Raw genomic sequence first — 20,290 nt, 5'->3', positions numbered from 1 at the left:
CGAACTGTTGGCTTGCCCCTCATCCAGTGTCCTGTCCGAAAGGACGTTCAGCGCAGCAGGGGGGATTGTGACCGATAAGCGTACTCGCCTAGCTCACCACAGTGTTAACTACCTCACATTTCTAAAAATGAATGAGGCATGGATCTCGGAGGAATTCAACACATGTGATCAGTAGACCATGTATATGTCTATAAACAATTTTTGGAATCAAGCACACAGACCTTCTTAATTCATTTGGCTCACTTCCCTGACCCAAAAAAGCACACCGTACTATATGCCCCTACCCTCCTCTTTGAAGAGGTTGAGCGGTGTCATATTTCTACTGGGGCTGCTTATTATGAGGGGTTCCCACCATCCCTGTGCTGTGCTGACTTCCTCCTGGGTGTTCTTATTATGAGGGGCTCCCACCATCCCTGTGCTGTGCTGACTTCCTCCTGGGGGTTCTTATTATGAGGGGATCACACCATCCCTGTGCTGTGCTGACTTCCTCCTGGGGCTGCTTACGGTGCTGCTGTCAGCGCTGTATGTCACGGAGCTGCTGTCAGCGCTGTATGTCACGGAGCTGCTGTCAGCGCTGTATGTCACGGAGCTGCTGTCAGCGCTGTATGTCACGGAGCTGCTGTCAGCGCTGTATGTCACGGAGCTGCTGTCAGCGCTGTATGTCACGGAGCTGCTGTCAGCGCTGTATGTCACGGAGCTGCTGTCAGCGCTGTATGTCACGGAGCTGCTGTCAGCGCTGTATGTCACGGAGCTGCTGTCAGCGCTGTATGTCACGGAGCTGCTGTCAGCGCTGTATGTCACGGAGCTGCTGTCAGCGCTGTATGTCACGGAGCTGCTGTCAGCGCTGTATGTCACGGTGCTGCTGTCAGCGCTGTATGTCACGGAGCTGCTGTCAGCGCTGTATGTCACGGAGCTGCTGTCAGTGCTGTATGTCACGGAGCTGCTGTCAGCGCTGTATGTCACGGAGCTGCTGTCAGCGCTGTATGTCACGGAGCTGCTGTCAGCGCTGTATGTCACGGTGCTGCTGTCAGCGCTGTATGTCACGGAGCTGCTGTCAGCGCTGTATGTCACGGAGCTGCTGTCAGCGCTGTATGTCACGGAGCTGCTGTCAGCGCTGTATGTCACGGAGCTGCTGTCAGCGCTGTATGTCACGGAGCTGCTGTCAGCGCTGTATGTCACGGTGCTGCTGTCAGCGCTGTATGTCACGGAGCTGCTGTCAGCGCTGTATGTCACGGAGCTGCTGTCAGTGCTGTATGTCACGGAGCTGCTGTCAGCGCTGTATGTCACGGAGCTGCTGTCAGCGCTGTATGTCACGGAGCTGCTGTCAGCGCTGTATGTCACGGTGCTGCTGTCAGCGCTGTATGTCACGGAGCTGCTGTCAGCGCTGTATGTCACGGAGCTGCTGTCAGCGCTGTATGTCACGGAGCTGCTGTCAGCGCTGTATGTCACGGAGCTGCTGTCAGCGCTGTATGTCACGGAGCTGCTGTCAGCGCTGTATGTCACGGTGCTGATGTCAGTGCTCTGTATTACGGTGCTGCTGTCAGTGCTCTGTATCTCCTGCACCCTCTTGTTTGCCTACCCTGGTCCCTGACCTTCCCTCTCCTCCATTGCCTTCATTAGCTCCATAGTCCTGAATTGTCAGAACAATTTCCCAAATAAAAAAAAAATGCTTGTAGTTATCGATCCCAAATTCACCTCATACATGTATTATGCTATTGTCCAGGTGGTGGGACTACGTGCTACCCCCTAATAATTACCCCGTGGCCGCAAATTCGACCTAAAGGTTTGCGAAATTCGCCTCCCATTGAAGTCAATGGAGCCCGCGGCGAACGGTCGTTTTCGCGAACGTTTGTGTCCGTTCGCGTTTCGCGTTCGCGAAACGTCCCGTCGGAAGTTCGTCCATCACTAGTGGCTGAGATAGAACAGGCCATAGACTCTTTGTCTCCAAAGAAATCGCCGGGGCCCGATGGGTTCACGGCAGAATTCTATAAAACCTTTAAGAGTCTTTTGGCTCCTCGTCTGAAGGAGGTTTTTAACGAGTGTTTGGCATCCGGCCTGCTCCCTCCTTCGATGAGAAGGTCAGCCTTGATCCTTGTGTCCAAAGGGAAGGATCCGTCTGTGGTAGAGAATTGGCGTCCCATCGCCCTTCTCTCTACAGATAGAAAGATTCTGGCAAAAGTATTGTTTGTGCGTATGTCTGCTGTCGCAGACAAGCTACTGTCAGTCTCCCAGCACTGCACAGTTCCCGGCCGTAGCACCTTTAGTGCTGTCCTCAACGTCCGGGAGGCTGTGGAAAGGTGCAGGGCGACGGGTGAAGGGCGGTACCTGCTGGCACTAGATCAGGCGAAAGCTTTTGATCGGGTGAACCACGAGTACCTCTGGCTTCTTCTGGGAAGATATGGCCTGCCTGATCAATTCATTGATTGGCTTAAGATCTTGTACAGGGGGGCTGAGAGCTTCCCTCTGGTCAATGGTTGGGTGGGTCCTACCTTCCCGGTGGACTCTGGTGTTAGGCAGGGTTGTCCGTTGAGTCCCCTTCTCTACGTCTTTGCGGTCGACCCCTTCGTAAGGAGGCTAGACTGCGAGCGTTTGAGGGGGGTCCTGACGGAGCCCGGCAGTGGCCCAGATAAGGCGGTGAGGGTAGTGGCCTACGCGGACGACGTCTCGGTGGTGGTGGCTAGCCGAGAGGAGGCCCAGTTTGTGGAAACACAGATTGGGGGCTACTCCGAGGCGTCCGGTTCGTTGGTCAACTGGGATAAGAGCGAAGCTCTCTGGCTGGGTAGGGAGGGTGAGCAGTTCACCCTCCCGGACGTTTTTCCCACGCCCCGGCCAGAAATTCGAATTCTTGGCATTTATTTCGGCCCGGGTGATTATCCCAAGCAAAACTGGGAGCGCAGGCTGGTAAGTGCCACCCAGAAAGTTAACGCCTGGAAAGGCTGGAAGCTGACGTTGAGGGAAAGGGTGAGCTTGGTTAAAACCTATCTGCTTCCCGAGTTTCTCTATGTCAGCTACGTTTGTCTTTTGCCGAGGTCTCTCTATGCACGGGTCTGCGGTCTGTTCTTCCTGCTCCTGTGGGGAAACAGACTGAACCTGGTGAAAAGAGAAGTCACGTACCGACGGAGAGAGCAGGGTGGGTTGGACATGGTGAACCCCACAGTCTTTTTCACCGTGGTGTTTATAAAGTTCAACCTACAATCCATCTTTGTGGGCGAACCCTCTCTGTGGGAACGTTCGTGTAAGGATTGGTTTCTGGCTTTCCTGAGTGGGTGGGAGGAGGGTGGTCGTCCTGGAGACCTTCGGAGGTCCCATGGATACCTCCCTGCCTATGTTCCAACCGCCCTAAAGGTACTGAGGCGTTGGAGGCTGACGGCCTTGGAGGTGGGCTCCCTGGGGCGGCGTGAGTTGCACCAGAGGGTCATGGCCTCGGATGTCCTGAAGCCTCTAGCCTTAAGGGACTGTCCGGACAGGGTTCTCAAGGAGGGGCTAGCCCTCCTGAATTCCAAGAGAATTCCTGCCAAGTTCTGGGATCTCGCATGGAGGGCGTTCCACGGACGCCTCTATGTGAGATCGAACTTGAAGTACCGGAACCTAGAGGACAGAGGCTGTCCTCGTTCTGAGTGTGGAGGGGCGCTGGAGACTATGGACCACTTTTTGGTCGAGTGCCCTTTCAATTCAGAGGTTCTGGGGGAGGTGGGAGATGCCATCGGCTATCCCCGTCTCCAGGCCCTTACCTACTCGGAGAGGGTGTACGGCAACTTTGGAGCCCGAAGGGGTTTTGATTTGTCGTCACTTTACCTAGTTAATGTAGTCTGTCTCTATTACACCTGGCACGCTCGGTGTTTGATTTCCACTAGGGGTAAGTACCTGCCCATGCATGAGGTGGTGGGTGATATCCTTCGGGAATTGGAAAAGGTGAGGTATCTTGAGGGAGAAAGAATGGGGAGAGAGAGGTGTGCCAAGTTGTGGAGGGGGTTCTCTTTCCGGCCGCCTTGATGACCCCCCCCTTCCTTTTCCTTGGTGGTGGGTCTTTCTATCCTATCACTCCCTGTTTAGCTTTTTGGTAACCTTCTTTTAAAAATATGGTAGGCATTGAGAGTTTCGCTACGTTCCTGCCTATATCATAATATAATGTAAATAACTGTGTAGTATAGGTAGATTTAGAGTGTAGTTTTAAGTTGTCAATAGTCTAGGTGACTGTATTTCCCGCTTTGCGGGTAAGTTAAGATGGTCTTTGTTGGCCTGTTTGGGCCTATATAGCCCTGTCTAATTTGTTGCTCAAGTAAGAGCTTATTTTTATTTGTCACCTTTTCTCAAAGTCTGAGTCAAATTTATGTTATAAGTTGATGTATTGGTAGCAGTTTACAAATAAAGAAAAATATCCACCTACATAGCTCTTCTCTATTTGAGCCATCTGCCATCTGCAGGAGTTAGTGGGTGTTGTGTGCCTCCAGCACAATATACACTACCCAACTGCTTTTTTACCCAACTCCCTTCAGGCCATTACCATGTCTGGAAGGCCAGCAAGGAGAGGCAGACAGGCGCAAGCCGATAAAAGAGGGCAAGCAGGCTCTGTGTCTAGAGACAACAGTGCTGGTCGTGGACGCGGCGCATCGTCATCATCAGCACGTGGCCATGGGACACGCTTGTCCTTCTTTTCGGCAGCTGGACATGTTGAGCCGCAACATGCCAACGACTTGGTAGAGTGGATGACCAAGCCCTCTTCATCCTCCTCATTGTCTCTCACCCAGGCTCAGGGTACTAGCAAAGCAGCTGCCAGCGCATCGTCTTCCCTCCTCTCAATGTCATCATCAGTGACTCCTTCCCTAGACCCACCACGTCCTCCTGAGGAGTCCCCTGAACTCTTTGAGCACAGTGTTGGGTACATGCTCCAGGAGGATGCCCAGTGTTTTGTAGGCTCTGATGATGATACTCAGCTAGAGGAAGGCAGTAGCGTGAATGCAGAGAGAGGGGATGCTCAAGAAGGACAGCAATCTGGCAGTCATGTTCCATAAGCTGCAGCATACTGCCAGGTTTGCTCCAGCGATGAAGAGGGAGGGGATGATGAGGGCACTGACTCCACGTGGGTGCCTGGTAGGAGAGAGGAGGAGGAGGCACATGTCCAACGAGGCAGGATGCCCTCCGGGGGCCAGCTTAGGGGCAGCACACCGACTGAATCACACCGCAGAGCTGCGCCTGTGCAGGGCGCTGCCTCTGCGCGTTATTCTAAAAGTTCTTTGGTGTGGACCTTTTTTGAGACGAGTGCATCAGATCGCACCGCTGCTATTTGCAACATATGTCTCAAGCGTATCTCGTGTGGCCAAAACATCAGCCGCTTGGGCACCACATGCTTGACCAAACATATGTTGACCTGCCATGCAGCTCGTTGGCAAGCGTACCTCAAAGACCCACACCAAAGAACAAAGCGGACCTCTCCTTGCTCCTCATCAGCTGGGATCTCCAACCCCACTAGACCTTCAGTCCTCTCTGAAACCTGCTCTGAGAGGAATGAAGGTGTAGAATTAGGTGTGTCACAGCCAAGTGCTTCCAGGCACTCTGCTAGCAGTACACCCACGTCCGATTATAGCAGGCAAATGTCCCTGCCCCAGCTGCTGGACCAGCGAAAGAAGTTCACTCCCAGCCATCCACATGCCCAGCAGTTGAATGCTAGCTTGGCTAAATTGATAGCACTTCAACTGCTGCCTTTTCAGTTGGTAGACTCGGCCCCCTTCCGTGAGTTTGTACAATGTGCGGTTCCTCAGTGGCAGGTCCCCAAACGCCACTTTTTCTCACGGAAGGCGATTCCGGCTCTCTACCGGCATGTGGAAGGAAATGTCCTTGCCTCGCTGGAAAGGGCGGTCAGCGGTAAGGTGCATATTACCGCTGACTTATGGTCCAGCAGGCATGGACAGGGACGCTACCTGTCTTTCACGGCCCATTGGGTCACTCTTCTGGCAGCTGGGAAGGATGCAGGACAAGGTGCAGTAGTGTTGGAGGTTGTTCCGCCACCATGCCTCCAAAATGCTACTATTGGTTGTGACACACCTCTCTCCTCCACCCCCTCCTCTTCTTCCTCCATGGCCTCTTCCAGTGCTCTGTCCTCAGAACCAGCGGTGCTCCGTAGGCGTTCAAGGGGCTACGCAAGTACGCAGGCAAAACGATGCCATGCCGTGCTTGCGCTGGTTTGTTTGGGGGACAGGAGCCACACTGGGGCGGATGTTTTGTCAGCTCTGCAGGGGCAGGCCGAGAGGTGGTTGACGCCATGCCAGCTTAAGCCAGGAATGGTGGTTTGCGACAATGGCACCAACCTCCTCTCCGCCCTCCGACAGGGACAACTGACCCATGTGCCCTGTGTAGCTCATGTCCTTAACCTGGTGGTGCAGCGGTTCTTGGGCAGGTACCCGGGCTTACAGGATGTCCTGAAGCAGGCCAGGAAAGTCTGTGTGCATTTCCGCCGATCATTTAATGCCTGTGCTCGGCTGGCTGAGCTCCAAAAGGAGTTGAACCTGCCCAAGAACCGCCTTATATGTGATATGCCCACCAGGTGGAACTCAACGTTGGCCATGCTGCAGCGGCTGCACATGCAGCAGAGGGCCATCAATGAGTACCTGTGTGACTACGGCACCAGGACAGGGTCAGGGGAGCTCGGTTTTTTCTCACCACGCCAGTGGGGCATGATCAGGGATGCATGCACTGTCCTGTCACCGTTTGAGGAGGCCACAAGGATGGTGAGCAGTGACAGTGCATGCATCAGTGACACTGTACCTCTTGTCCACCTCTTGGAGCATACGCTGCGTGGAATAATGGACAGGGCACTTGAGGCAGAACAGAGGCAGAAAGAGGAGGACTTCCTTGCCTCTCAAGGCCCCCTTTATCCAGACAGTGTTCCTGCTGTGCCACCCATCACACAGGAAGAGGAGGAGGATAATTGTGTCAGCATGGAGGTGGAGGCTGGCACTCAGCAGCAGCAGCAGTCTTGTAGGGATGATTTACAGTCCCAAGAAACCCGTGGACTTGTACGTGGCTGGGAGGAGGTAGCTGCGGATCATGTTGTCCTTAGTGACCCAGAGGACTCCGGACCGAATGCCTCAGCTAACCTACGCTGCATGGCCTCCCTGATCCTGCAAAGCCTGCGGAAGGATCCTCGTATTCTTCGGATCAAGGAGAGGGACCATTACTGGCTGGCCACTCTACTTGATCCACGGTACAAGGGTAAGGTTGCCGACCTTATCTTGCCATCGCAGAGGGAGCAGAGGATGAGACATCTCCGGGAGGCCTTGCAGAAAGGTCTGTGCAACGCTTTCCCAGAGACTGGGAGGTTACAAACTCCTGCTCCTGGACAACGTGTTGCTGAGGCATCGGTCAGAAGGAGCGGTGGAGAAGGTGGCCGTCTGACCGATGCTTTCAGGCAATTTTTTAGTCCGCAGCCCCAAGGTATGATCGGTTCCAGCAACCATCGCCAGCGTCTGATTTACATGGTGCAGGAATACCTAGGGGCAAGGTCAGACTTGGACACCTTTCCCACCGAAAATCCTCTGGCTTACTGGGTCTTGAGGATGGATCACTGGCCAGAGCTTGCACAGTATGCAATTGAGCTACTGGCCTGTCCTGCATCCAGCGTTCTTTCGGAACGCACCTTCAGTGCTGCTGGTGGCTTTGTTACCGATCACAGGGTGCGCCTGTCCACCGAATCAGTTGATCGACTGACCTTCATCAAGATGAATCAGTCTTGGATCACCCACAGCTACCAAGCACCTGAAGCTGATGTAACCGAATAATTTTTTTTGAAATATCACATCCCTTCAAGACTGCCTATGCTGATGCTGAGTGACTGTCCTGTTATGTTGATTGTCTATCCTCTTCCTCCTCCGCTGATATGTTGGAAGAACATTTTTGGTTCTGGGTGATGCCACCAGCCCAATTTTTCTGCCCCTGTTTAACAGGGGCGTTTAATTACAATTTTTGATGCAATGCTTTGCGGCAGGGCTAATTCCTGCACTAAAACTAGAGTATATGGGAGAGGTTGCAGTGTCGTGGCACCAGTGCCTAAGGCCCAATTTTTCTGCCCCTGTTTAACAGGAACATGTAATTACAATTCTTGATATATTATTTCACAGGAGGGCCCGTTCCTGTGCCCACCCAGAGTAACTGTGAGGACTTATAGTGTTGTGGCACCAGCACCACAACCACCAAAGGTCAATTTTTCTATCACTGTTCAACAATGGTATGTAATTACAATTCTTGATATAATCGTTCACAGCAGGGCGCTCCAGCGTCCACCAAGAGTCACTTTCAGGGCTTACAATGTTGTGGCAACACCAACACCTTGTTCCGCCATTTCTGCAGAGCATATAGGGCAGGCCCCTACTTTCAAACATCCAACTTACAAACATCTCCTACTTGCAAACGGAAGGAGACAACAGCAAGTGAGATGAAAAAAGATGGACGACAAAACAAATTATACAGGGGTGATAACCCTTCCCTATGTTTTCCAAAAAGCTTAAAAATAGTTTTTTTGACTGGAGCTACACTTTAAAAATGTACCAGTTCAAAATTACAAACAGATTCAACTTAACACAACAAACCTACACAGTCCCTGTCTTGTTTGCACCGCCTGTATACTGCTGTTCTGAGTATATAGGGCCTGGGGGCCACACGCATTTCCTTTTTTTAATATGGGTACAGGGTTCCCCTTAATATGTGTACAAGACCCAAATAGGCTGGTAATGGGCAGGGAGGGCTACCCATGCCATTTTTCTCAATGATTTTCATCCATATTGCAGGAACCAGATATAACATTAAAACCACAAGCAGTTTTAAATGATGTTATTTTCGTTAAATGTCATTTTGTGCAGGGACTGTTCTAAACACGGGAAACACGTGGCACTTCACAGGCATACTACAGACACCCCCCAGGCACCATATTTAAAGGAAGATTTCACTTTAATCATCATTAAAATCAGTGCTCCCGCCAAAACGGACATTTTTAAAAACATTTTAGGCATTGACCCATGTCCCCTGGGGCAGGAGCCAGGTCCCAAACCCTTTTTAGGACAATATCTTGCATATTAGCCGTTAAAATTAGCACTTTTAATTTTGAACGTTCAAGTCCCATAGACTTCAATGGGGTTCTAAAGTTCGTTCGAATTTGGGGTCCGTTCGAAAGTTCTGGTGCGAACCGAACCGGGGGCTGTTCGGCTCATCCCTACCCAGCAGTGATATCTCCTTCAGCCACACCTTCATCCATTAATCGGGGTACCCATCGGACAGATGTAAGTAGTATTACATACAGCTGTATGAGAGATTCACTCTCTCTCTACCAGTACATAGACCGGACATATACAGTCAGAGGGCCAAACACAATTAAACCCAACTGAAAGACCACAAACAATCCAAACCAGTAAAAAGGAGGACACAATTAGAAAACATGGCAATCTGGGATTTCCATCCCATAGCAACATATTGGATACCGGTTATTGACGGCAAGAGTACAAAGCTCACCCATTTAGACCATCACTTCACAGCGCTATGCACCATCATCCAGAGAGATCCGGAGCTTGTCCCCTCGACGCGCTTCTTAACAGCTCGATGTGTCGCCAGTGAATATAATAATAATAGCTGCCACAACAGTGGCATTGATGGCTTCCCCTCACGGCCGGTTCCGTCACCTGGAACGCCCGCCATGTTGTTTGCGTTCCATAGGAACGGAAGTACCGACCAGGTGTCACTTCCCCGTGCGTCTGCCGTCGTGCAGGGATGACGTCAACCATGATAGTCAGCCACCGCCATTTTACCGTAGACTGCCTCATAGAGAGCAGACCAGACATTTCTGTGGGCCAATACAACCCCGTTGATGGAAAATAGACGCCTGAAGGAAAACACAGAGCATTCGAAAGATTCCTTGATTTAAAGATCCCCCGGGCCCCTCCAGAAATAGATCGCCCCTGAATCAACCATCTCCATAAATGCCCCCATCAAAATGCACACTAATGCTGCATACACACGGTCGGAATATTCCGACAACAAATGTTTCGGAATTTCCAACCGTGTGTAGGCTCCATTTTCCGTTGGAAATTCCGACAAAAAAAACGAGATCTGGATCTCAAATTTTCCGACAACAAAATCCGTTGTCGGAAATTCCGATCGCGTGTACGCAATTCCGACGCACAAAATTCCACGCATGCTCGGAATCAAGCAGAAGAGCCGCACTGGCTATTGAACTTCTCGGCTCGTCGCGCGCGTGTTGTACGTCACCGCGTTCTTGACGTTCGGAATTTCCAATACCCCTTGTGTGACCGTGTGCATGCAAGACAAGTTTGAGCCAACATCCGTCGGGGAAAGAAAAACATGGATTTTGTTGTCTGAATGTGCGATCGTGTGTACGGGGCACCCCTTACTATATTATGTTAAATTGAATTCAATTCTAAAAGGGGGGGGGCACATGTAAACCAATACATATACACATCTGCATGTGCTGAAAGCCCGTGATTTTCCTGCATTGTACTCTTGCTGTCATTACCAGTATCCAATATGTTGCTGTGGGATGGAAATCCCAGATTGCCATGTTTGCTAACTATGTGTGTCCTCCTTTTTACTGGTTGTGATTGTTTGTGGTCTTTCAGTTGGGTTGAATTGTGTTTGGCCCTCTTATTGTACATGTCCGGTCTATGTACTGGCAGAGAGAGATTTTTTTGGTGACTCTCTTTGAATACAGATGTATATAATACTACTTGCATCTATCCGATGGGTACCCGACTAAATGGATGGAGGTGTGGTTGTCCATTCAGTTATTTGGGAGTCACCCTCTTGTTGAGTACCGCCCACAATTTGTGGGCGTGATCCCTGAGCCCCCGTGGGAGCTGCCTCATTGGTGCACACTCGTATGTGTGTAAATATAAGAAACTGAAGGAGATATCACTGCTGTGCTCTGAGGAAGAAGGTATTCCTTCGAAACGCGTCAGTCGGCAGTGGCCATTATAATCTTCTCCGCTACCATCTGGAATCTGTTGTCGTGAGACCGACGCCCATCATCTGAAGGGTTTTTATACTGCGGTTTTCTTCCACATGTTTGAGTAGTTTTTAATTTTACTTTTTTAATAAAATACATTAAAGGATAATGCACGAGGTCGGTGCGCCCTTTTTTTTCCATTTCTCCTTTGTCCTATCTAAAGTTTTCAAATCGGCCGATTCAAAATGTATTGATTCAAATGTTTCAAATCGAAAAAAAAAAATCTTTAAAACTAAACAAATATTTTCTTCGTGCACATGTCTACTTATATCAGTGGTCAGTGTAGTGGTCCCTTACATTGGTGACCAATGGGAGAAGGACCCCCTTATAACAGTGGTCAGTGTAGTAGTCCTTTCCATCGGTGACCAATGGGAGAATGACCCCCTTATATCAGTGGTCGGTGTAGTGGTCCCTTACATTGGTGACCAATGGGAGAATGACCCCCTTATATCAGTGGTCAGTGTAGTGGTCCCTTACATTGGTGACCAATGGGAGAAGGACCCCCTTATATCAGTGGTCAGTGTAGTGGTCCCTTACATTGGTGACCAATGGGAGAAGGACCCCCTTATAACAGTGGTCAGTGTAGTGGTCCCTTACATCGGTGACCAATGGGAGAATGACCCCCTTATATCAGTGGTCGGTGTAGTGGTCCCTTACATTGGTGACCAATGGGAGAATGACCCCCTTATATCAGTGGTCAGTGTAGTGGTCCCTTACATTGGTGACCAATGGGAGAAGGACCCCCTTATATCAGTGGTCAGTGTAGTGGTCCCTTACATTGGTGACCAATGGGAGAAGGACCCCCTTATAACAGTGGTCAGTGTAGTGGTCCCTTACATCGGTGACCAATGGGAGAAGGACCCCCTTATATCAGTGGTCGGTGTAGTGGTCCCTTACATTGGTGACCAATGGGAGAATGACCCACTTATAACAGTGGTCAGTGTAGTGGTCCCTTACATCGGTGACCAATGGGAGAATGACCCCCTTATAACAGTGGTCAGTGTAGTGGTCCCTTACATTGGTGACCAATGGGAGAAGGACCCCCTTATATCAGTGGTCGGTGTAGTGGTCCCTTACATTGGTGACCAATGGGAGAATGACCCCCTTATAACAGTGGTCAGTGTAGTGGTCCCTTACATTGGTGACCAATGGGAGAATGACCCACTTATAACAGTGGTCAGTGTAGTGGTCCCTTACATTGGTGACTAATGGGAGAAGGACCCCCTTATATTGTCATCAGTGGGAAGACTGCTCACCCCCCCCCCCCCCCCCCACTTGCAGATCATTGATGTCAGTTGTTACTGAGAGACAGAAATGGTTCATTGCTCAAGGAACCCCTAGAACCCTTTGGAGGAACTCTGGCTGAGAAAGGCTGGACTAGGCAGTAATATATTTCTCTCCCCCTTGGTGGGAGTGGAGATGACCCCCATCTATAAGGATATACAGTACATACACACACAGCACAAGGCCGTGTTCACACTACGAGACGTTTCTTGGGGGCTGCAGTTCCTCAGAGCTCCACAAGGTGGTGAGCTTCGCACGTCTACCATAGAAACAGGAAGTCTCTATGGAAGACAGGAAGTGATGTCAGTTACAGACAGGAAGTTCCGGGTGAGAGGTAAGGCGGGAGGAAGTAGAGAGGAGACATCGCTGGAATCGGCAGTAGAGGAGGTAATAAGATCGTATCTTCTATTTATCCAGCAGATGATGATACACACATATCGCTCCCAACTGTCCCTGGTTTGGAGGGACTGTCCCTCAGTCACAAAAAAAGCCCCTCTTTCCTCCTCAGGTGTCCCTCATTCTCTTCATCTCGGAAATGTGTTTTTCTTCCATCGATTTCACTTTTTCAGTCTATACTAAGGGATTATACTATAATACGGGTTGGGGGTTTTATCTAGAGGGGCTTATGATACGTGTGTTTGATTTTATAATCTTTATGGAGGAGGAAATAATTATTCCCGATGTCTGTGAAGGTCCCACACAAGGGATGTGTCTGGATGGTGACTGTATCATTGTGTGTGTCAGGTTCCTATAAGGTGTCAGGATGTCACTGTCTATTTCTCCATGGAGGAGTGGGAGTATTTAGAAGGACACAAGGATCTCTACAAGGACGTCATGATGGCCAATCAGCCGCCCCTCACATCACCGGGTAAGAGGAGACTTTATTGTAAAGGAGAGAGCAGTACGGAGGCTCCACCTAGATCCCCCATCATCTGATAAACACATAGAAACAATGTATTCAGTCAGTGTGTGTGTTTCCTACAGATGGATCCAGTAATGGGAACCCACCAGAGAGATTTCGTAGTGATTATAATATTGTTGTTAAAGAAGAGTATAAAGAGGAGGATGAGGAGTATGGAGTGATGGAGGAGTTTTCAGAAGGACACAAGGATATGATGGAGCCACCAAATACCAGGAACCCACCAGAGAGATGTCCCCGTCCTCTGTATTCCCGGAACTCCACACAGGAAGGTCACACCATCCCCCACCATCATCAGGTAGATGAGGAACAGTTATTGGTAGTCATGATTTATGAACAAGAATGTTTGTTACAATGAATGTTTTATATTTTCAGAGTGTGAACTTTGAGAATTACAATATCGTTGTCAAAGAAGAGTATAAAGAGGAGGATGAGGAGTATGGAGTGATGGAGGAGTTTTCTGAAGGACACAAGGATGTGATGGAGCCACCAAATACCAGGAACCCACCAGAGAGATGTCCCCGTCCTCTGTATTCCCGGGATTCCACACAGGAAGGTCACACCATCCCCCACCATCATCAGGTAGATGAGGAACAATCACTGATAGTATCATTAGGATCTGTACATTATCTGCATTGTTACCATTGATGTCATTTTTATTATATATTCAGAGTGGAAACCTGAGAGATCCTAAAGTTGAGGTTAAAGAAGAGATAAAAGAGGAGGATGATGAGGATGGGGTGATGGAGGAAGAACACAAAGATCTGTACCAGGACACCATGGTGGAGTCATCCAGATACAGGAACCCACCAGAGAGATGTCCCCGTGGTAACCTCGGGGATGATAATATTGATATTAAAGAAGAGTATAAAGAGGAGGATGAGGAGTATGGAGTGATGGAGGAGTTTTCAGAAGGACACAAGGATATGATGGAGCCACCAAATACCAGGAACCCACCAGAGAGATGTCCCCGTCCTCTGTATTCCCGGGATTCCACACAGGAAGGTCACACCATCCCCCACTATTACAAGGTTGGTGGGACGGAGATTATAAAACACAGACTTATGGGACGATGTGGGGCTTTACTATGTGATGTCACCATAATAAAGCTCATATCTGATATTTTCTCTCTCATTTTCTTGGTTTAGAGTGGAGATCCAATGGATATAGAATTTGAGGTGAAATCAGAAGAAGAAGAGAGGTATGTGAGGGATGATCAGCAGTCTATGGAGGAGGATGGAATAACGGGGACATTTATAGAGGAGGACACTCCTACAGAGATCAGCACAGGTGGGTCATTAACAGTAAATCCATTCCTCCACCCATACTGCTCACTGATTGGTCCAGAGTAGGGCGGGGGCTGGGTGATATCAGCCTGTAATCCCCTGGTCACTTTCCTGAGCTGTGTTCCCCGTCCTGTATTCCTGGATTTCTCTCCGATAATCTTCCTTCTCTGTGCTGCCGACACAATTTATGTATCTAGACTGGATTTATGGAGATTCTGGGGATCAGCCGGCAGAAAAATGTTCATTTTCACCATAGACATTACTAGACCTAGACACCTGGGGTATGTACCTTGGGTCTTCTGCCCCATGCCCGGGTCTAGTAAGATCTCTGACAGAAGAATTTTCCCCTCGGGGTTACTTGCTCTGTTATTTGCTGGCTGTGCCGGGTGGAGGGATACAGTATGTCTGTATAGTCTCAGACCCAAGTCACTGAGTGCAGTCTCAGGAGATGGGAGGAGCGGTGTGGGACCTCTGCAACTTGTCTCTGATGAACATATAACCCGCCACTGATTACTAATCACCAATATTATGAGTCCTGATATGTACATTACATACTCCTGACCATTGCACTATATACTCTAATGATGACCTCCAGAGTTAGAGTCAGCTGACGTCCTTCTTTGTAGAGTGGGTTACGAGGCATGGTGGGTGTAATGCAAGGTGGAATGATGGGCGCCAGTCACTTTTTGAATGCAAACAAGATATTTATTATCTCTGAACAAGAACTGTGGGAGAGCCGGTTTAGGGCCAGGGACACATTTGAGTAGATGCAATGACAATTGGCAGACTCCGAGACTTCTATAGGTAGACAGCTATACAGTGTAAGGCCTCCAGCCAGACCCCACTTCTGTATAGGGAGGACCGCCGTCTCCTGTGGTAACAAATCTTGTTACTGTCACTGACGGTAGTTGTACATAACTCTTGGTAACACAGAATAGTTCTCTTCTTCTCACAAAGTCTCTCACTGTAGATCTTCACTCACTGAGCTCCCGGTTTCTCACTAGACTTCCAGATTCAGTGGCCACTGAATCTCCTGAGTAGAGATGGCCTTGTGGTTCGCGGCAAATTTTGCGCGTTCACGATTCGCCAAACTGGCAGACTTTAAGGACTGGTATAGGTGTACAGTATATAGGGTTGTACACGTCTAATATACTTTCTTCCATAGATTATTATACTTGACTGCAGACCGATTCTGCAGCTGTCTTTTATCAATGTAGGGACTGAGGGACAGTCTGCAAATCACTAGCTAATAGGTCCACAAAGGTCCTTGTAAGGACTGGTATAGGTGTACTATTTGGTGTGCAGTATATAGGGGTGTAATACACGTATAAAATACTTGCACATATAGAAAGCATAGTATAGTGCATTTCCACTGTGCAGCATTGTGACTGCTGAGCGGTTCTGCAGCGATATTACAAAGAGCGACAAACACAATAAAAAAAAAAAAAAAGTATTATAACTGGTGTGATAGACCAGTGACCCCCAAAAATGACAGATTGAAGCGGGGTGTTATATACCTTCTTCCACATACATACTGCACTTCTCTAGAGACTTTTGTCAAAGGGTCATTTAAAAAAACTACAGGCAGAGGAAGAGGCAGGCCCTTCCGCAGGGGTGGTAGGGGTAGGGCAGGAGCAACAGACTTGAGCCAAAGTGGGAAATTGCAGAAGGTGCGTGCGATTACGTCAAAGGACGCACCAGATTTGGTTGAGTGGCTCACTCAGCCTTAGGCCGCGTACACACGGGCGGACTGTTCGCCCAACTTTGTCCGCTGAACAGTGTTTCAGCGGACAGTCCGCTCGTGTGTGGGCTTCAGCGGACAGTTTCAGCGGACTGTTTGACGGACAAAGTCTTACGGAATTTCCGTAAAACTGTTCGCCGAAACTTTGTTTCAGCGGACAGTCCGCCCGTGTGTGTGCCAGTCCGCTGTACTTTCGAAATGAGCGGACTGTTCCCGCCCAGAGAAAAGTCTGCTCCGCCGCCTGGAATGGACTTAAAGGGGAACCCAAACGCCGAAAAAAAATCGGCGTGGGGGTCCCCCCAAAGTCCACAACAGACCCTTGAATGACTTTTGAATGAACGAACTTGCCCACACACGGCACTTTTTGAGCGGACTAATACGGCAAACTAAGTTCGTCGTACTAAGTCCGCGCAACTTTTGAAATGAACGGACTCGCCCACACACGAGGGGACAGTCCGCTCATTTCGAGCGCGTGTCAAGGTAGGCGGGGCCCGCGACGGAGACGTCGCGGGGTCCGCCGCCTGGAATGGACTTAAAGGGGAACCCAAACACCGAAAAAAAATTGGCGTGGGGGTCCCCCCAAAGTCCACAACAGATCCTTGTCCGAGCACGCTACCCGGCCGGCCAGGAAAGGGGGGCGAGCGAGCGCGCCCCCCCTCCTGAGCCGTACCAGGCCGCGTGCCCTCAACATGGGGGGTGCCTTGGGGAAGGGGGGGCCACGCGGCCCCCCCACCCCAAAGCACCTTGTCCCCATGTTGATGAGGACAAGGGCCTCTTCCCGACAACCCTGGCCGTTGGTTGTCGGGGTCTGCGGGCGGGGGGCTTATCGGAATCCGGGAGCCCCCTTTAATAAGGGGGCCCCCGGATACCGGCCCCCCACCCTATGTGAATGAGTATGGGGTACAATGTACCCCTACCCATTCACCTGTAAAATAAAAGTACCCAAAAAAAACACACAACACACGAGATAAAGTATTTTATTGCACAGCTCCGGGGGTCTTCCATCTTCGGGGGTCTTCTCGCCGGACTCCTCCGCTATCTTCTTGTAGCTCTTTTGCTAGCGGAGGAGTCCGGCTTTCTTCCTCCACGCCGCCGGCCTCTTCTCCCGACTTCAGGGGTCTTGTCCCCCTCTTCGGTTCTTCTGCCGGGCCACGCGCCTTCTTATAGCTCTTTTACAGGCGGTGGCCCGGTCTCCTGTCGCCGTTGCCGTCGCCGCCGCCTTCCGTTCTTCTTCTTCTTCTTCTCCAGGAGATGTTGACACGTCGCTCTCTCCGGCCGGAATGCCAGAGCCGCGCTGCGCGGCCACTTATATAGTGACAATGGGGCGGTGTCACATGGTATATGTCACATGGGTTGGTCACATGGGTTGATGTCACATGGGGACTATGACATCGTAAGGGGCGGGGTCACCATGTGACCAACCCATGTGACATATACCATGTGACACCGCCCCATTGTCACAATATAAGTGGCCGCGCGGAGCTGTGCAATAAAATACTTTATCTCGTGTGTTGTGTGTTTTTTTTTGGGTACTTTTATTTTACAGGTGAATGGGTAGGGGTACATTGTACCCCATACTCATTCACATAGGGTGGGGGGCCGGTATCCGGGGGCCCCCTTATTAAAGGGGGCTCCCGGATTCCGATAAGCCCCCCGCCCGCAGACCCCGACAACCAACGGCCAGGGTTGTCGGGAAGAGGCCCTTGTCCTCATCAACATGGGGACAAGGCGCTTTGGGGTGGTACGGCTCGCCCCCCTTTCCTGGCCGGCCGGGTAGCGTGCTCAGACAAGGGTCTGTTGTGGACTTTGGGGGGACCCCCACGCCGATTTTTTTTCGGCGTTTGGGTTCCCCTTTAAGTCCATTCCAGGCGGCGGAGCCTACCTTGACACGCGCTCGAAATGAGCGGACTGTCCCCTCGTGTGTGGGCGAGTCCGTTCATTTCAAAAGTTGCGCGGACTTAGTACGACGAACTTAGTTTGCCGTATTAGTCCGCTCAAAAAGTGCCGTGTGTGGGCAAGTTCGTTCATTCAAAAGTTTGAGCGGACTGTTTGACGAACTTAGTTTCGGCAGACAGTCCGCCCGTGTGTACGCCGCCTAACTCTTCTGCACCCTCCTCATCCTCTCGATCTGCACCCTCTTCTTCACTCTCTGCTGCGTGCACCCCCAAAGACACTACCACCAACAACAACACCACCACCACCACATACCTTCCGCTTGAGTCACAGGAATTATTTTCCGATCCATATCAAGAGGACATTTCTGATGCGCAGCCACTCTTGGTATTGGATCAGGAAGAGGAGGCAGCAACAACCGCCACTCAGCAGTCTGACGACAGTACCCAGATCAGCCCAAGGAGGAGGTTGGTCCCCGATGTTGCTGCCTACTCCGAGATCTCTACTTATAGCGGTGGGGAAGGTGACGTCGATGATGACGTGTCTAGTGATGTCACGTGGGTGCCCACAAGAGAGGAAGAGGAGGGGAGTTCAGAGGGAGATATGGACCAGCAGATAGGGAGGAGAAGCAGGAATAACTTACATTGCACAGGAGGGACAAAGCAGACTGCAAATGTATCAGGAGCGAGTCATCGACCATGTACGGTCACATCTGGCGCTCCCAGGACACCGGCACATGGCTCCGCAGTGTGGGCTTTTTTTAACGTGTCCGTTGCTGACAATAGCGTTGCCATCTGCAATCTTTGCAGTCAACGCATTAGTCGCGGTAAGCCCAACACTCACCTAGGGATGGCCGCCTTAAGAAGGCACATGAGCAGCCATCACCGAGCCGAGTGGGAGCAACGGAACACACAAAGCCACACTGCAGGCTCTCATCGTCCAGCCTCGTCTTCTACTTCTCCTCTCTCCTCACAATTGTCCTCCACTCCACCTTCCATCATGCCAAGCTCACGTTTTTCTGCAAAAAGGCAGGCTTCCATGGGCCTAACGTTCGAGCGTAAAAAAATGATGACGCCGGATAACCCTCTTGCCCAACGGTTGACGGCTGGCTTGTCAGAACTGATAGCCCGCCAACTACTGCCATATAAACTGGTGGACTCGGAGGCCTTTCTAAAATTTGTGGCCATTGGAACTCCACAATGGAAGGTCCCAGGAAGGAAGTATTTCTCACAGAAGGGCATCCCAGAGCTATATGGCCATGTTCAGCAGCAAGTGAATGTATCTCTGGCACACAGTGTCAGTGCCAAGATACATCTGACCACAGACACGTGGTCTAGCAAACACGGGCAGGGAAGGTATATAACTTTTACTGCCCACTGGGTAAACCGTCTGACGGCCGGCAAGCATGTAACCCATGGCACCCGTGTAGATTTGGTTTTACCGCCACGGATTGCATGTAGGCCTGCCTCTTCTTCTCCTCCTCGAACTCCATCCTCCTCCCTCTTCTCCTCAGCTGACTCCTCCTTTTCCGCTGCTATCGTCTCTTCTGCTGCGCCGCCCAAGCTCCCCAGAACCTATTCGACATGCCAGGGGAGACGTTGCCATGCCGTGCTGCGTCTGTTGTGCCTGGAAGCCAGGAGCCACACTGGCCCGGAACTCCTTTCAGCTTTGCGTTCACAGGCAGATCAGTGGCTAACACCGCTCAATTTGACAGTTGGTAAAGTGGTGTTTGACAACGGTGCCAATCTGCTTAGCGCATTGAAACAGGGCAAAATCACACACGTGCCATGCATGGCACACGTCTTAAACTTGGTCGTGCAGCGATTCCTTGTCAAATACCCTGGGGTCCAGGATATCTTGCGGCAGGCAAGGAAAATCTCGGCCCATTTCAGAAGATCTTACATGGCCATGGCTCGCCTTGCTGACATTCAGCGGCGACACAATCTGGCGGTCAGACGTCTTATTTGCGATTGCCCGACGCGATGGAACTCAACCTTCTATATGCTTGATAGGCTGCTCCAGCAGAAACGTGCAGTTAACGTCTACCTGTATGAACTCTGCGGCAGAACAGGTTCTGGGGAGCTGGGTTTTTTTCATCGCGCCAGTGGCTGCTCATGAGCGACGCATGCAGACTTCTGCGGCCATTTGATGAGATCACCAAA

The 20,290-nt window shown here is 50.6% G+C and overlaps 3 protein-coding genes across 3 annotated transcripts in view; all 3 read left to right on the top strand.

Annotated features, from left to right (window-relative positions):
- LOC143956057 (uncharacterized) overlaps nt 1-20,290 on the top strand; it is a 143,404-nt gene that overhangs the window by 65,819 nt on the left and 57,295 nt on the right. The window lies entirely within an intron of this gene.
- LOC143955428 (uncharacterized) overlaps nt 1-20,290 on the top strand; it is a 231,063-nt gene that overhangs the window by 164,067 nt on the left and 46,706 nt on the right. The gene's annotated exons all lie outside the window — the stretch shown is intronic.
- On the top strand, nt 12,425-14,738 carry LOC143955817 (uncharacterized). Its single transcript, XM_077465935.1, has 5 exons — nt 12,425-12,676; nt 13,034-13,157; nt 13,274-13,506; nt 13,880-14,239; nt 14,357-14,738. Exons 1-5 carry the CDS (start codon nt 12,425-12,427, stop codon nt 14,558-14,560), a joined length of 1,173 nt encoding a protein of 390 aa, XP_077322061.1. The 3' UTR covers nt 14,561-14,738.

This window comes from Lithobates pipiens, unplaced genomic scaffold (assembly GCF_037356315.1).
Source record: "Lithobates pipiens isolate NorthernLeopardFrog02 unplaced genomic scaffold, aLitPip1_a1.2 Scaffold_35, whole genome shotgun sequence".
Taxonomy (NCBI): domain Eukaryota; kingdom Metazoa; phylum Chordata; class Amphibia; order Anura; family Ranidae; genus Lithobates; species Lithobates pipiens.
Note: the sequence above shows the minus strand (reverse complement) of the source record. Positions and strands in the feature narration are given on the sequence as shown.

Bases quoted from the DNA above. Each gene is read 5' to 3' on its own strand.
- LOC143955817 (XM_077465935.1), top strand. From the start codon at position 12,425: ATGACCCCCATCTATAAGGATATACAGTACATACACACACAGCACAAG. The intron at 13,158-13,273 runs GTAAGAGGAGAC...TGTTTCCTACAG, and splicing joins GCCGCCCCTCACATCACCGG to ATGGATCCAGTAATGGGAAC. The intron at 13,507-13,879 runs GTAGATGAGGAA...TTATATATTCAG, and splicing joins CCATCCCCCACCATCATCAG to AGTGGAAACCTGAGAGATCC.